The sequence below is a fragment of the Bos mutus genome, chromosome 11 (assembly GCF_027580195.1).
Source record: "Bos mutus isolate GX-2022 chromosome 11, NWIPB_WYAK_1.1, whole genome shotgun sequence".
Taxonomy (NCBI): domain Eukaryota; kingdom Metazoa; phylum Chordata; class Mammalia; order Artiodactyla; family Bovidae; genus Bos; species Bos mutus.
In genome coordinates, this window is record NC_091627.1 from 80,576,901 (window position 1) to 80,594,966 (window position 18,066).

Sequence of the window (18,066 nt, forward strand, 5' to 3'; positions counted from 1 at the left end):
TTGTATAACCTATATTTTTATTTTTTCCTATTAAAATGCTTAATGATATATGTGCTATGCTAAGTCACTTCAGTCATGTCTGACTCTTTGCGACCCCACGGACTGTAGCCCGCCAGGCTCCTCTGTCCATGGGATTCTCCAGGCAAGAATACTGGAGTGGGCTGCCATGCCCTTCTTCAGGGGTTCTTCCCAACCCAGGGATCGAACCCATGTCTCTTGCATCTCCTGCATTGGCAGGCAGCTTCTTTACCACTAGCACCATTTGGGAAGCCCTGGCAAAGGTTAACTTCAAGTTTGTTGATAATGCCACATAAAATTTTACCTTAAATAATTTAATTGCTTCTGTCTGTAGAGCTTCTGAAGGTAGTGTCGTCAGAGGGGAAATGATTCCTTCTTTGCTGTGACACAAAGTAGGGTGTCTCCATATCTGAGAGGCTAAGTACAAAATGAAATGTAAATAAGAAACAGAAAGAATTACTTACTTGGGCCTCACATTAAATTAGCCCTTTAGAAATTAGTTCATTCAGGCCTGGCTCACAATTTAAGTCATAAAAGTCATGAAAAAACCTCTGATAACATTTTATTTCAGTTTCTAGGCCATTGGGGATTCTCATATTTCTCTTTAGGATAAATTAAAGTTAGACGAGGTTGGTACAAATATTCTAGGCCAGAACAAGTCTATCAGGACATTGGTTATGTTGCTTAAATGTGCTAAAGATTGGTGACCTAGGTAGGGAGATGACTGTACATGAAAGGGAGCTGGGGGCAAGTTGCAGAGAAGAAACTAGAGCAGGAGAAGATAGAAAGATAAAGAAGAACTTGAAGTCATTCCTAAAATCAACATTTATTGAATTCCTATGCCAGATCACAAATAAAATGTGATCTCTGTTAAGTAGAGCAGAGTTTAGAATCTAGACTATCAATGGGGAAACTTCAGCCATTTAAAAAAAAAATTCAGTGCAAAGCAACAAATGCTATGCAAGGGTTAAATGGTAAAGTGCATTGGGACATAATTTTAATATTTATTAGGCACCTTTCATGAGCCATTTGCTGAGTTGGGGTGGGCTGGATGGGGGACCTCCTAAAGTAGATAGGATTTCATTAGGTTGGTGGGGAATGTGAAGGAGGGAGGGCAGTCCAGGCAGAGGGAGTAACGTGAGCAAAGGCAGAGAGGTGAGACAGGATATGGCATGTTGATGAATGATGGTGCCCCTGTAGCTGAAGAACCACAGTGAGAATCCTAGCCCATGACAAGCAAAGCCAGAATAGGAATCCACAAAAGGAAAACTCTACTAGGCAAAGGGGGTTAGGGCCCATTTCATAAACTATAAAGACTTATACATTATAAACTTACAAGGTTCCCCTTCGATATTTAGCAACTTGCAAACAAGTTGTTCAAATTCAGATCCAACATTCACATTGTTACTTCCAGCTGCGACAGTCAGGTGATAAAGCCAAGTGTCCTTAAAAATTAAAACATATTAATAGAGATGTTACCAAGATACAGTTTTTGATGACTTAAGGGAAAAACAACTTGAATAGACAGTAGAAAACTTTGACACTGGAAAAAAGAACTCTTAATTTTTAGATAAAACTAAAAGCCACTTAGGCTCATTTGAATTGTGCTCATAGTGCCTTTTTCCCATTGTTCACATTTTTATTATTTTCTTAGAAAAGCATAAGAAAACTAAGAAAGTAATATGACATTAAGAGGCTAGAATAAATATAACTAACAGTCTTTTAAGGAATACAACAAATTCTATCAAATTTAAAATCTGATTCCTCATACATACAAATAACACATAAAAAATACTTAAGAAGTCCAGAAAATTTAAAGAAGGAAACAAAACCCAGAAGGAACATACCTCAACACAATAAAGGTCATCTAAGAAAAATTAATAGCTAGTATCATACTCAATGATGAAAAACTGAAAGCCTGTCCTGTAAGATCTGTAACAAGGCAAGGATGCTCATTCTTGCCACTTTTATTTACCATACTGCTGGAAGCCCTAGCCACAGCAATAGAGCAAGAAAAAGAAATAAAAGGCATCCAAATTGAAAAGGCAGAAGTAAAATTATCTCTGTTTGCAGATGACACTATCTTACTTGTTGAAAATCCTAAAGACTCCATAAAAACACTGTTAGAACTAATAAATTCAGCAAAGTTGCAGGACACAAAATCAATATACAAAAATTAATTGTGTTCATATACACTAACAATGAATTATCTGAAAAGAAAATTAAGAAAACAATCCCAAAATAATAGCCAAAATAAAAAAAAAGAATAAAATACTTAGAAATAAACTTAACCAAGAAGGCAAAAGCTTCATACAACAAAAACAATAAAATACTAATGAAAGAAACTAAAGTTGACACAAGTAAATGGAAAGACATCCAGTCATGGGCTGGAAGAATTAATATTAAAAATGTCCATGCTACTGAAAGCAACCAATAAAGGTTCAAAGTAATCTCTATCAAAATCCCAATTCTAAAAAACAGAAACAGAAAAAACAATCTTAAAATTCATCTGAAACCACAACAAATCCCAAATAGCCAAATCAATTTTGAGCAAGAAGAACAAAGCTGAGGAGATCATACTTCCTAATTCAAAATATATAACCAAGCTACAATAATAAAAATAGTATGGTGCTGCAATAAAAACAGACAGTAAGTTCATTAATGGGCCTAATGACTGTCCTATTAGGCTAATGGGACAGAATAGAGTCTAGAAATAAATTCATGCATATATGGTCAACAGATTTTTGATAAGGTTGCCAGAATACAGTGGGCAAAGGATAGTCTCTTCAATTAATGGTACTGGGAAAACTGGGTATCCATATGCAAAACAAAGAAATTGGACCCTGATCTCACACAACACACAATATCAACTCCAAAAGGAATAAAAAATACTAGACCTGAAATCATAAAACACCTGGAAGAAAACACTGAGAAAAAACTTCTGGACATAAGATTAGTCTTTCTTATGACATCAAAAGTACAAGCAACAAAAGCAAAAATAGCTATGCAGAATTATATCAAATTAGTAAACTTCTGCACAACAAAGGAAATCATCAATAAAATGAAAAATTAACTTACTGAATGGGAGAAAATATTTGCAAATCATATTTCTTATAAGGGGTTAATATTGAAAATATACAAAAAGCACATACAACTCAATGGCAAAAAGACAAACAATCCAATTAAAAAATGGGAAGAGGATCATTTGTTCAAAGAAGACATATAGACGGCCAACAGGTACACAAAAAGGAGCTCAACATCACTGATCATCAGGGAAATGCAACTGAAAATCACAATGAATTATCATCTTACAAAAAAAAGAAAAAAGCCAAGAAATAACAAACGTTGGTGAGGATAGAGAGAAAAGGGAGCCCTGTATACTGCTGGTGGGAATGTAAATTGGTGCAGCCACTATGGAAAAACAGTATGGAGGTTTCTCAAAATTTAAAAATAGATCTATTATATGATTCAGCAATTCTACTTCTGGATATTTATCTGAAGGAAGCTTTGCAATATAAATTTATATAAAACAGTAACTTAGAAAGATATACGCACCCCCATGATCATCACAGCATTATTTACAGTAGCTAAGACATGGAAGCAACCTGTGTCCATCAATGGATGAATGGGTAAAGAAAATATGGTATACACATACAATGGAATGTAATGGAGCCCTAAAAAGGAGGAAATCCTGCCATTTGCGACAACACAGAAGAATCTGGAGGACATTATGCTAAGTGAAACAAGCCAGACACAGAAAGACAATTATCATATAATACCACTTACATGATGGATCTAAAATCATCAAACTCACAGGAGTGGAGAGTGCCATGGTGGTTGCCAAGGGTTAGAGGGAAGGGGAAACAGAGTGATATTCATCAAAGGGTACAAAGTTACAGTTGTACAAAATGAGTAAGTCCTAGAGATCTATTGTTCAGCATCATGGTTTATGGTTAACAATACTGTATTACATACTTAAAACTTGCTAAGAGGGTAGATCTTATGTTAAATAGTTGTTATCACACACACAAAAATAATAATTAAAAAAGAGGTCAAGAGGAAAAGTGATGGATAGGTTTATGGCACAGATTATGGTGACGGTTTCATGAGTACATAATTATTCCAAAACATCAAATTGTATACATTAATTTTGTATAACTTTTTAAATGCAGGAAACAAAGAAAAAAAACCCATTTTCTGCTCTCCAAATACAGTGGCTTTTATCTTTCTATTAAAATATATATGTATATTTTCACATAGCTGAGATTATATTAAGATTATATTAATATGCTCCTTATAATATATTAGTAAAAGTCAGAAATTATAATGATTTATTTTTAATATAAAAATATAAAGCTTGCAGGATATTTTATCATACACATACATTGAATTAATCAATTTTTTATCATTGGCCATTTAGACGGTTACTAAATTCACACTGATAAAAAAATACCATAAAATCTGGGACTTTCCTGGTGGTCCAGTGGTCCTGCCTTCCAATGCAGGGGACTTGGTATTGGATCCCTGGTTGAGGAACTAAGATCCCGCACGTCAAGAGGCCACTGAGCTTGCATGCTACAACTAGAGAGAAGCCTGTATGCCACAATGAAAGATCCTACGTGCGGAAACTAAGACCTAACACGGCCAAAAATAATAAATAAATATTTTTTAAAAATACCATGAAATCTAACATCTGTTCAGTAAAAAAGGGTGTATATTTTCTGAGTTTGAAATATATTAGAATAAAATTATTTTTAAAAGAATACTATGTCTAACAAATGTATATGTCTTTGATTGTACTTGCTGTGCTGTGCTACGTCGCTTCAGTTGTGTCCAACTCTGTGTGAACATACAGACTGCAGCCCTCCAGGTTCCCCTGTCCATGGGATTCTCCAGACAAGAATACTGGAGTTGGTTGCCATGGTCTCCTTCAGGGAATCTTCCCGACCCAGAGAACGAACCTGTGTCTCTTATGTCTAACCTGCATTGGAAGGAAGGCTCTTTATCACCAGAGCCACTTGGGAAGCCCTTGATTATACCTACTTATGCTCATTTGAAAATCATTACCAATACTTAATCATATTAGTCTAACTCATTCTAAATCAACCAGTTAGTCCTTACATACCTTTTCATGCTTGGATCCAATTAGGAGGTAAGTCGGACCTTGGTCTTTGGGGTGGATCACAATAGTGTAATGTGTGGATAACAGACTTCGCCCACTGGCTTCATAATCTTCATCTGAATCACAGGATCTGTCAACCTCTTCAACTTTAGCCTCCCAGAGTTTGATCTGACCTAAAGGAAACTAAAGTAAATATTAGTAATTATAAGGAAGGAACTTCCTGAATCTTTTCCTGCTAAAATTTTTCATAGTCCTTTTCATTCTTGGCTTTATAAACCATATCTGTTTTTAAATGAATGCCTAAAGGTAACTGGATTATCTACAGTGTTACAAAGGTGGGGTAGCCACAGTTAACACGCCAACTGTGGTATAAAAGAACAATCTGAATACTAGACATTTGGTCTTTGTGGAAAAAGCAAGAAGCCACTTCTGCACAGTGGTTCAAATTATTCAATTTGACCAAAATGATCCACTACCTAGTCAAGCAATTAGGTTTTTCAGTCAAAATATTCATTTGACTTTTAACCCTCCAACAAAATTGATTTGATTAACCTATTGGATTAAAAGGATAAGTGTAGACATAGTCCCAATACTATCGATAAAAAAGTTAAAAAGTCAGACAGCTAGTGTGAAGAAGTATGATTAACTATCACTGTACATCCCAATAAGTGAAAAATGTTTTGAAGCTATTTTTATACATGAAGAGTGAAAACGTGAAAGTCACTCAGTCGTGTCCTACTGTTTATAACTCCATGGACTATACAGTCCATGGAATTCTCTAGGCAAGAATACTGGAGTGGGTAGCCATTCCCTTCTCCAGGGCATCTTCCCAACCCAGGATCGAAGCAGGGTCTCCTGCACTGCGGATAGATTCTTTACCAGCTGAGCTACCAGGGAAGCCCTCATATATATATGTTGTTTAGTCACTAAGTCATGTCTGATTCTTTTGTGACCCCATGGACTGTAGCCCACCTGTCCATGGGAATATTCCTCTGTCCATGGGAATATCCCAGGCAAGAATACTGGAGTGGGTTGCCATTTCCTTCTCTAGGGATCATTTCCCAACCCAGGGATCAAACCTGTGTTTCCTGCCTTAGCATGCGAATTTTTTACACTGAGCCACCAGGGATATATGTACATGTATATATAAAATAAATCACAAAAAAATGCCACGATTTCTTCCATTTTAATTTAAGGGTAAGAAAAAATCTTAAAAATAATTTACATTAAATTTTACCTACTTTTTTACTTACAAAAACAATTATTTGCTATGTTTTAAAACTTTTGCTTTAATTAAGTACACTTATTCCAGGAACATAAACACTCTGCTTGAGATTTGTAGCTTTTAAACTATCTTACCTAGATATCTTATCTAAAATGCAATATTATCTGCCTAATACTTGATTAATAGAAAAAATTAGTTAACTTAATTACATGTGTTCTATTTTATAAGAAAAACTTTTTCCCATTAAATTCATAACAATTATATTCTGAGTAGTTACTATGTGCAAAGTACTATTTTGGGTACTGAATGAAGAAAATTTCCTTCTGAAGGAAAAATGTAAAATTATCTATATTTTCATAAAAAGAAAGGTAGTAAAACAAAAATAATGGGGCAGAAAAGTCACATTAATAAATAAAAAGCAAACTTAAAGAAAACTAATTCTATTATGATAATACATGACAATACTATCCTAATTGTGTCCTCTAGGCATATCTAATCATATGACAATCAAGGTTCCACCCACCACAATATTTAAGGATGGTTTATTCCTTAGTGTGGGCTGCTGCGACCGGCGCACTTAGCGCGGCCAAGAGGAGCCACCCCACGTCCGAGGTCAGGGGCAGAAGCTGGGAGGACCCCATGCCCGAGGGGAGGCAGCCAAGAGGACTTACCCCACGCCCGAGGCCAGGGGCCGGAGCCGGGAGGAGCAACCCCACCTCCAAGGAGTGGTGGCTTCGAGGGTGCAAGAGGGCCTAGAGGAGCTACTCCATGTTCAAGGTCAGGAGGGGCAGCTGTGAGGAGATACCCCTCATCCAGGGTAAGAGGAACCCAAGTAAGACAGTAGGTGTTGCAAGAGGGCATCAGAGGGCAGACACACTGAAACCACACTCACAGAAAAACAGTCAATCTAATCACACTAGGACCACAGCCTTGTCTAACTCAATGAAACTAAGGCATGCCCATGGGGCCACCCAAGATGGGCAGGTCACGGTGGAGAGGTCTGACAGAATGTGGTCCACTGGAGAAGGGAATGGCAAACCACTTCAGTATTCTTGCCTTGAGAACCCCATGAACAGTATGAAAAGGCAAAATGATAGGATACTGAAAGAGGAACTCCCCAGGTCAGTAGGTGCCCAATATGCTACTGGAGATCAGTGGAGAAATAACTCCAGAAAGAATAAAGGGATGGAGCCAAAGCAAAAACAATACCTAGCTGTGGATGTGACTGGTGATAGAAGCAAGGTCCGATGCTGTAAAGAGCAATATTGCATAGGAACCTGGAATGTCAGGTCCATGAATCAAGGCAAATTGGAAGTGGTCAAACAAGAGATGGCAAGAGTGAACGTCGACATTCTAGGAATCCGTGAACTCAAATGTTTGGAATGGGTGAATTTAACTCAAATGACCATTATATCTACTACTGCGGGCAGGAATCCCTCAGAAGAAATGGAGTAGCCATCATGGTCAACAAAAGAGTTCGAAATGCAGTACTTGGATGCAATCTCATAAACAACAGAATGATCTCTGTTCATTTCCAAGGCAAACCATACAATATCACAGTAATCCAAGTCTATGCCCCAACCATTAATGCTGAAGAAGCTGAAGTTGAACGGTTCTATGAAGACGTCCAAGACCTTTTAGAACACCCAAAAAAGATGTCCTTTTCATTATAGGGGACTGGAATGCAAAACTAGGAAGTCAAGAACACCTGGAATAACAGGCAAATTTGGCCTTGGAATATGGAATGAAGCAGGGCAAAGACTAATAGAGTTTTGCCAAGAAAATGCACTGGTCATAGCAAACACCCTCTTCCAACAACACAAGAGAAGACTCTACACATGGACATCACCAGATGGTCAACACCGAAATCAGATTGATTATATTCTTTGCAGCCAAACATGGAGAAGCTCTATACAGTCAGCAAAAACAAGACCGGGACCTGACTGTGGCTCAGACCATGAACTCCTTATTGCCAAATTCAGACTGAAATTGAAGAAAGTAGGGGAAACCACTAGACCATTCAGGTATGACCTAAATCAAATCCCTTATGATTATACAGTGGAAGTGAGAAATAGATTTAAGGGTCTAGATCTGATAGATAGAGTGCCTCATGAACGAACTATGGACTGAGGTTCGTGACATTAGGAGACAGGGATCAAGACCATCCCCATGGAAAAGAAATGCAAAAAAGCGAGGCCTTACAAATAGCTGTGAAAAGAAGAGAAGTGAAAAGCAAAGGAGAAAAGGAAAGAGTTCCAAAGAATAGCAAGGAGAGATAAGAAAGCCTTCTTCAGCGATCAATGCAAAGAAATAGAAGAAAACAACAGAATGGGAAAGACTAGAGATCTCTTTAAGAAAATTAGAGATACCAAGGGAACATTTCATGCAAAGATGGGCTCAATAAAGGACAGAAATGGTATGGACCTAACAGAAGCAGAAGATATTAAGAAGAGATGGCAAGAATACACAGAAGAACTGTACAAAAAAGATCTTCACAACCCAGATAATCACGATGGTGTGGTCACTCACCTAGAGCCAGATATCCTGGAATGTGAAGTCAAGTGGGCCTTAGAAAGCATCACTACAAACAAAGCTAGTGGAGGTGATGGAATTCCAGTTGATCTATTTCAAATCCTGAAAGATGATGCTGTGAAAGTGCTGCACTCAATATGCCAGCAAATTTGGAAAACTCAGCAGGGGCCACAGGACTGGAAAAGGTCAGTTTTCATTCCAATCCCAAAGAAAGGCAATGCCAAAGAATGCTCAAACTACCTCACAATTGCACTCATCTCACATGCTAGTAAAGTAATGCTCAAAATTCTCCAAGCCAGGCTTCAGCAATACATGAACCGTGAACTTCCTGATGTTCAAGCTGGTTTTAGAAAAGGCAGAGGAACCAGAAATCAAATTGCCAACATCTGCTGGATCATGGAAAAAGCAAGAGAGTTCCAGAAAAACATCTATTTCTGCTTTATTGACTATGCCAAAGCCTTTGACTGTGTGGATCACAATAAACTGTGGAAAATTCTGAAAGAGATGGGAATACGAGACCACCTGACCTGCCTCTTGAGAAACCTGTATGCAGGTCAGGAAGCAACAGTTAGAACTGGACATGGAACAACAGACTGGTTCCAAATAGGAAAAGGAGTACCTCAAGGCTGTATATTGTCACCCTGTGTATTTAACTTATATACAGAGTACATCATGAGAAACACTGGGCTGGAAGAAGCACAAGCTGGAATCAAGATTGCCAGGAGAAATATCAATAACCTCAGATATGCAGATGACACCACCCTTATGGTAGAAAGTGAAGAGGAACTAAAAAGCCTCGATGAAGGTGAAAGAGGAGAGTGAAAAAATTGGTTTAAAACTCAACATTCAGAAAACGAAGATCACGGCATCTGGTCCCATCACTTCATGGCCTATAGATGGGGAAACAGTGGAAACAGTGTCAGAGTTTATTTTTTGGGGCTCCAAAATCACTGCAGATGGTGACTGCAGCCAGGAAATTAAAAGACGCTTACTCCTTGGTGAAAAGTTATGACCAACCTAGAGAGCATATTGAAAACCAGAGACATTACTTTGCCAACAAAGGTCCATCTAGTCAAGGCTATGGTTTGTCCTGTGGTCATGTATGGATGTGAGAGTTGGACTGTGAAGAAAGCTGTGAGCCAAGAACTGATGCTTTTGAACTGTGGTGTTGGAGAAGACTCTTGAGAGTCCCTTGGACTGCAAGGAGATCCAACCAGTCCATTCTAAAGGAGATCAGTCCTGGGTGTTCTTTGGAAGGACTGATGGTGAAGCTCCAATACTTTGGCCTGATGGGAACCTGATGGGAAGAGTTGACTCATGGAAAAGACTCTGATGCTGGAGAGATTGGGGGCAGGAGGAGAAGGGGACAACAGAGGATGAGATGGCTGGATGGCATCACTGACTGGATGGACATGAGTTTGGGTGAACTCCGGGAGCTGGTGATGGACAGGGAGGCCTGGCGTGCTGCAATTCATGGGGTCACAAAGAGTTGGTCACGACTGAGCGACTGAACTGAACTGAACTGACTGATTCCTTTTGAGAGTCCCTTGGACTGCAAGGAGATCAAACAAGTCAATCCTAAAGGAAATCAACCCTGAATATTCATTGGAAAGACTGATGCTGAAACAGAAGCTCCAATCCTTTGGCCACATTATGCAAAGAGCCAACTCACTGGAAAAGACCCTGATGCTGGGAAAGATTGAAGGCAAAAGGAGAAGGGGGTGGCAGAGGATGAGATAGTTAGATAGTGTTACCAACTCAGTGGACATGAATTTGATCTAATTTCAAAGGAGAAAGTGGAGGACAGAGGAGTCTGGCGTGCTGCAGTCCATGGAGTCACAAAGAATCAGACTTGACTCAGTGAATAAACAACAACAACATTCCTTTCACCAAAGGATGACTGTGGCTCCATAAACGGTGAATAGATCTGGTGTTTTTAAATATTTTGACTGATGTTTTAAAAAGACACTGATCGAGATACAGACAAATTGTTTCTGAAACACGTATAGCACAAAATGAAGTCAGCCTATGCTGATTCACAAACATTCTAATACTTTTCCACTAATTATAATGGATTTCTGCTCATCTATTTACATTCTTCTGACTTGTTCCTTCTATGTTCAATGTTATCCATTTTTATTAAATAATAAAAATTACTAGTAGTGATAGTAAGAACATTTAAATTTTACTCTTGGTAAATTTTAAATTACTTTTCTATTTATAAAACACACACTTATTATAGAAACTTGGTAAAAACTGAAAGGTACCCAAAGAAGGAGGGGCTTTCCTGGTGGCTCAGATGGTAATCTGCGTGCAATGCAGGAGTCCCGGGTTCAACCCCTGGGTTGGGAACATCCCCTGGAGAAGGAAACGGCAGCCCACTCCAGTATTCTTGCCTGGAGAATCCCTGGCAGGCTACAGTTCATGGAGTGGCAAAGAGTAGCACACAACTGAGGGACTGACACTTTCACTTTTCACCCCAAAAGGAAAAAAAAAGGTCATCCATAATTCTACCACCACTCAACATTTCGGTACAGTTCTTTCTGACTTTTCTGCTATGTGTGTTTTAACAGAGATGTGTTAGACTGAGGATTATAAACTCAGCATCCCAATCAAGTCTCCCTGTAACTGCAGAAAAGAAGCTGGGCACTATATTCGTCAGAATCCCTTTCCCTGCATAGTTCCAAATTAGAGCTTGCCTGAGAGAATTTGCATGTCATGTGGAAGGTGAGGGTGTCAGAGGAGTAATTGTTCTTCTGCAGTCAGATGCCTGGGCCGCTGGGAGCGTCACAGAGGCTTCTCAGTCAACTGCTGAGGACCAGCTGCCTCTGTGCTTGGGGCTCAGACTGCTGGTCCTGCCTTCTTGGACCTTCAGTGGCAGCTTCTTCCCCAACCTCTACCACCCTGACTTTCTAAAAGTTATGTATGTCCCTAATTCTACGTTAAAATTGTTATAAATGGAATATACAGAGTAGCTGCTGTTTTCCTGATTGATAACTGAGTTAGGGTTATATTGGGATATACAATTTTGTCATGTACTTATTCCTGTATTATTTTAATGAGCATGTTCCCACACTACTTCAGAGATAACACTCTCAAAGCTTCACTGTGTTAATTTCCATCCCATGAGCAATACCTTTTAAATATGGCTCGTCAGGGACTTCCCTGGCAGTCCAGTGGTTAAGACTGTGTACTCCTAATGCAGATGATGTGGGTTCCATCCCTGGTCAGGGGACTAAGATCCCACATGCTGCATGAAGTGACCAATAAATAAATAAATACGGCTAGCCAGAACCAAGAGTGAAGGCTGCAAAAATAGAACAGAGAAATACTAACTGACCTATGTGGTCAGTGGACTAAGAAGTCTGGTCTCATTAATACAGTAATCACTCAGAGGCTGCTATTCTGTGAAGCAGGCATCACTGTTTTATGCAAATACTCTTGATCCAATGAAAATCAGGCATACATTTCACCTTTGGAAGATATCTTTTTCCTCTGAAAATGAAGGTAACTCAAGTTCTTTGGGGAAGAGATTAATTAAAAATGAACCAATGGGACATAAATAGGTAGATGGATGGATAGATAAGTGGTGTCTAGGAATTCAAGGGCCTGGGACAGGACTGGATTCTTTTTTCTCTTCAGCTTCTTTCCTAGCTTGATGCTCCCATCATTCAAACTTATCTATTCTGTCAGGCCTGAAAAATATGAGAAACTGATGGCTGAGAGTGGGGTAGAGGAAGATTTTTCTAGGTCTTAGAAGAAGCATTAATTAAAAGTTGCTAAGGCTTATAATTAAGAATCAAGATCCCTGTAGGCCTATGATTACCTTAGTAATAAATTTTATGCAAAATTTCAACATCAAAAATTCTAAAATTTGGGCTAGCAATAGAACAGTGAAAGGAAAAACTTGAAGCCATAATCAACAAAAAATTCCTCTAATCAGCATATTAAAAACATATACATACCTTATCTTCTTGACTACGAAAATAATATAATGTTTTTCCTATAAGTTTACACCAGACTCTCTTGGAGTAACCATGTTTTACCTGAAATCATATTTCAAAAAAGTATAAATGTAGCACAGAACTCTGACACCTTAAAGTATGGCATATACACTCTATTTGAAGCTATTTGAACAGCTATCCAGTTTGCTCAAGTTATTGCTCAAGTTACAGGTGACATTTCAACCAGACTATCTGAATGCTATTTGCAATTTACCTGTTACACTAGTAGCATGGCATGTTTGCTCTCATGCTCACCACTCAACATTTAATGAGTGTTTACTAGATGTCAAACATTACACCTAAGACTAAGGATTAAAAAATGCCAATTTCACAAGTAAGTATTTTTCACAGTTTCCATATTACATAGATTTCCAATAATCCTGTGGCTCTCCAGGTTAACACATAATGTTAGAAACAAGAAGACTGAAACCTAAGAATTCTAGTGATTTCCAAAATACAAAAGTTTCATTCATTCAAAACACTTCATGCCTTCTCCAGAAACATACACACAAAATAATAAAAACAACATTAAAAGCTACTATTATATATTGAGTACTTCTATATGTCAGGAACTATCTTTCGTGACTGGGATGGAACCTGAATTCTCGTTCTTGATTCTAGTCAGGGACTGGTCTAGGTACTGGGGGGGCGGATATGAGCAAGACAGTTTCCTTCCTTAAGGAGCTCACTGCCTCACGAGGCAGACAGACGACCAAACCAGCAGTGTGCTACGTATCTTCATTAGGAATACAAAGTTTGCACACTTAGATGTGTTTTGTGTGTGTGGGTAATTTACACACACATTCTACACATTTACACATAAATTCATACTGAATATTACAGGTTTTTCACTGTTCAGTGGCTTTAGTAAGATCCTCACTATTGGGTTTCGCAGGTGGTGCTATGGTAAAGAACCTGTCTGGCAATGCAAGATCCTCACTGAGTTCCTCCTGCCCCAGTCCTGTCCAGGTTCAGGCACTGAAGATCTCTGTCAGACAGTCCCAGCTATACCCTCAAGTTTAGAAAAACACCAAGAACCCCATTCCCTCCAGTGGATAAGATCTGTAATGGGTTCTGTTGCTCCAGACCTAGAATGTGGCGTGCCTGGTTGAGCTTGCCCGATACTTCCATTATCCAGGCAGCCCTGCCAATCTTTGCCTTGAGGCTTGACCCTCTCTCCTTCGATAGTTAGAGTAGACTTCAACCTGAAGAGACCCACCACCGGGAAACCAAGACACTGGCTGGTAAAACCAAAGCCCAACATTCTGTTGCCATGCTTGCCCATGGTGATAAATATGAAGAAGAAAAATAAAGCAGGAAAAGAGAAAGAAGTGCTTGGAGAAGCAGGGGATGTGTTTTACAATTTAAAATACGGTGGTCAGGAAGGCGTCACCAACACCCAAGAGTCAAGCCCCAGAGGAGGGAGGTGAGCTATGCAGTCACCTGAGAGAACACTCTGGGCAAGGACACAGCAAGCCCCTAGGTCCTGAGACGGTGTGTGCCCACGTATCCGAGACTGAGCGAGTAAGGGGAGACGTCACTGGGGGAGGGGCAGCATGTGGCGCTGGGAAGCACACGTGTTTTGCGGGCACCTTGTAATGACAACATATAAACAGAGAAGAATGGATTTTGCAGTGGGCAAGTCACAACAGCAGAAAGGGCCTGGGTTCTGAGGTCAAATGGACCAAGGTTTAGATCCCAGTTCTGCCAGATACTGGATAGATGATGCCCTCAGGCAACTGACTTGACCTCCCAACTTCTTTCCTTAATGTGGGATGACTGTACACCTCAGCGGGCTGTTGTATGACCAAAGGAGAAAATGTAAATAAAGGATACTAGTAGTTACTCAATAAACACTTCCTTCCTTGCTATGCATAAGGAAAAGTAAAACACATGTTTCATTTAAACCCACGAATGCAGCCAGTCTTTGGGCTTTCCAAAGCATGGTTTAAGCAAACAAATAACTCCACCATCTAACAGTCTGATGGATTTAGAATGTTGCTTGAGGAGAAACAACAACAACAAAAAATGTTTCATTTGGCAAGAAATGCTTCGGTTTAATTAAATTTAGAAACATGTACTTACAGAAAAATATACTGGAAGTTTTAAATAGTTTGTGTTATACAGTTTACTTTTTTCTTCTTTTAAACAAACTCCAGAAAGGAGTCTCACTAAAATTGAAGCATAATGCATCTGGCTATAAAGAGTATACTTCGGGAATGATTTATCTTTAAATAGAGCAATGTGTGCCTTTGAGGAACTACAAATTAACGAGGACCTCTGCCAAGTCACTGTAAAAGCTGTGTTTTAAAAACACAGTCTATCTTTTTAGGTAAAACTGATTATGTTAAGATTTCTCCCAACTTTGACTTATTCTGAAAAAAAAAAACATAATAAATTACACTAGAAGAATTTGCACAAAGATTTAAAGACAATTTCAAACTTCAAGGCTTTGGTGAACCAAAAAGCTGAAAGAATAACGTTTTTTTTTTTACCTTGCATCCATAACAAAGGTATTTGTATCGGTTCTCTCTGAAACTTTGATGACAAATAGTGTATTGTATCCTGATTGGCCTTTGTCATCACACAAAACACAAGCTCCCATGGTCTTCTCTCCTCTACTATATTTTCATGCCTGTAACCTTCTCCCCTACAAATCTGTTACCTGTCTCGCTGACTTCATCATCCAGGGGAAACTCTTATGATAATAGCTAACATTTTGGGTGTCTTTATGATGTGCCAGGCACTGTTCTAAAGCACTTTACACACTTAAATAATTTAATCTTCCCAGTACCCTGTGAGATTGGCACTAATATCATTCCCACTTTACAGAAAAGGACACTAAGGCACAGAGGTGCTAAGTAATCTATTCAAGGTCCCACAACGCAGCAAGTTTCAGAGCCAGGATGTGCACTGGTGTGCAGTCTGGCTCCTGAACCCTTGCCTGAGGCTCTATGCCGCACTACCTCCCTACAATCTTAACTCACAGGACCTTGTTCTTTTCCTTTCGAAAAACCTTTGCTGTCCCTCCATTTTTTGCTACTCATCCCCTTGGCCACACCTTGGTCCTTTTTCCTTCATTGGGAATGGCTCCCCTTCTGAAATTTACATTCTACTTCCTGACCTCAACCAGGCTCCCTCTCTCCTTACTCATGCCACTCTTTCCTTTGACCTCAGTGCCTCTCCTGACACCATGTTCCCTCCCAGCTCCATTCTTTCTCATATGCCAGGAAGCAGGGACAGTCCTCCAAATTCAGCACTGCTCTTACTCATCTCCCCACTACTCCTGAACACACCACAGTGCACTTTCTGCATCTGACACTGCAGATCACTCCCTCCCTGTTGAACACTCCACTCCTGGCCTCCATGACTTACTTTGCAGGGTCTCTTCATATATCTCCTTTACGTGTTCTCAAATTTGGGAAACCTAGTGTCCTATTAACAATCCCCTGCTCTTCTCACTCTACACATTTTCCTGGATGATTTCTTTCACTGTACTGGAGTCAACCATCACATCCACAATGATAATTCCCCAAATCCTTCCTTCCAACCAAGCCTTCTCCTCTGATGGAGATTGTGTTGCCACGGCCTGCTGGACTTCTTAATTTAGGTGTCTTCACAAGCTGTAAAACTGATAAGTCCCAAAAGAAGCTTTTGATCATCCTAAACAGCTCCTCTTTTCTGAGGTCTCTATCATCTGGCACCATCTTTCACCCAGCTATCCTTATCTCTCCCACTTCCTAGTTGCTGGCTTCAGTCTGAAGAGTTTTACCTCCTAACATTATTTAGATTCACCCTCCGGTCTCTCTCCCAATGACCAGTTCAGAGTCTCATCCTCTTCAGGAAAACCACCTCCACTTACTGTTCTTAGAAACTCCAGCTTGCTTCCCACAAATTCATCTTCCTCTCAGCAGAGCAATCTGTTAACAACTTGAATATAGCCATGCCCCTGTTACAAACCCTGAGGGATTCCACATCACCTTTAGGATGAAGACCGAAGTCCTTAACAAGACCAAAAAAGTCCTCCACGATCGGGACCTCCAACTCTTTCTTCAGAGGACTTGCTCTTTCCTTAGGTGACCACGCTTTGAGACACTGTCTTTTGTCCACACTGTCTTCCAGCCCGGAATACCTTCCTTTGCCCATTTCCAAAATTAAATCCTACTTCTCCTTGGAGACTCATTGCAGGCAAACCTTCTGTGGGAAGTTGTTCCTGACCCCACAGTCTAAATTATTCGGCTTTTCTGTGCACCTTATGATGCATGTCAATAATAGCACTTTATGTATTAATATATAATTATAAATATGCATATGTTCTTTTCTTTCCCACTAGATATGAGGCTCTCTGGGGATGGGGCAGCAGTCTACTCATCTAAATACCTCAGCTCCTTGCTTGACATGGGGTAACTGTTCAATACATGTTTTTAAAATAAGTGAACTTCTATATAGGAAATGTTCTTCCAAAGCATTAAAAGTTGCAAGACTGACTATCCAGAATCAAATTAGTCAAGTTCTTAATATCTGCCTACATATTTCTGTACTTAATAATAACAGTGTGACAACTTGAAAATGTCTCCTCCCCTCCAAAATATTCAAACACTGCTCTGCTGTATCTGGGATTGTAGCCTGAATGTGAGCTCAGAACAAGTCACTCGGAAAGAGTTTTTCTCATATAAGGCTTTGCAGGTGAAAATATGGGGGTGGACAACCCTTCATAAATGGTAGGAAGGAAATCTAATGAGCATCCTGTCTATAAATCCTAGTGGTTTAGTCATCTGATAATCACAGCAACTTGCACTCACTTAAAATGCAGTTGTAAAATGGGAAGCAGGGAACAGTAGAAATGTAACAGGAGTGAAAATTGACAAGGCATGCCGATAATTAAAAATAAGCAAAAAAAATCAAAAACACTCAATGTGAAAGAAATTATAAACCCTTAGCCATGAGATCATATTAAAGCCTAAGGATTTGATATACACAGTCCTTGAAACAGTAGGACAATTAGTTATTATGAACTGGAATAAGAATGTGATTTAAAGTGGCACTGGGTTCATTGGAAAACATATATTAGCACAATACCAGGGAGTTCTCAAGCCCATGAGTAAAAGAAAAAACATTTTCATGGTGATAGAATGATCCGGAAAAACACACAGTGCATCTCTTTG

General features: G+C 39.3%; 1 protein-coding gene across 2 annotated transcripts in view; it reads right to left on the reverse strand.

Annotated features, from left to right (window-relative positions):
• Positions 1 to 18,066, reverse strand: part of PLEKHH2 (pleckstrin homology, MyTH4 and FERM domain containing H2) — a 107,235-nt gene that overhangs the window by 37,640 nt on the left and 51,529 nt on the right. For both annotated transcript variants that reach the window (XR_011466089.1, XM_070379659.1), the window contains exons 16-19: positions 12,863 to 12,943; positions 5,144 to 5,323; positions 1,355 to 1,463; positions 323 to 435 (exon numbers count right to left, since the gene is read on the reverse strand). Coding sequence is in view for 1 of the 2 variants with exons in the window: in XM_070379659.1 (XP_070235760.1) it covers positions 323 to 435; positions 1,355 to 1,463; positions 5,144 to 5,323; positions 12,863 to 12,943 (483 nt within the window). In the remaining variant the exon portion in view is untranslated. The remainder of the gene's footprint in view (positions 1 to 322; positions 436 to 1,354; positions 1,464 to 5,143; positions 5,324 to 12,862; positions 12,944 to 18,066) is intronic.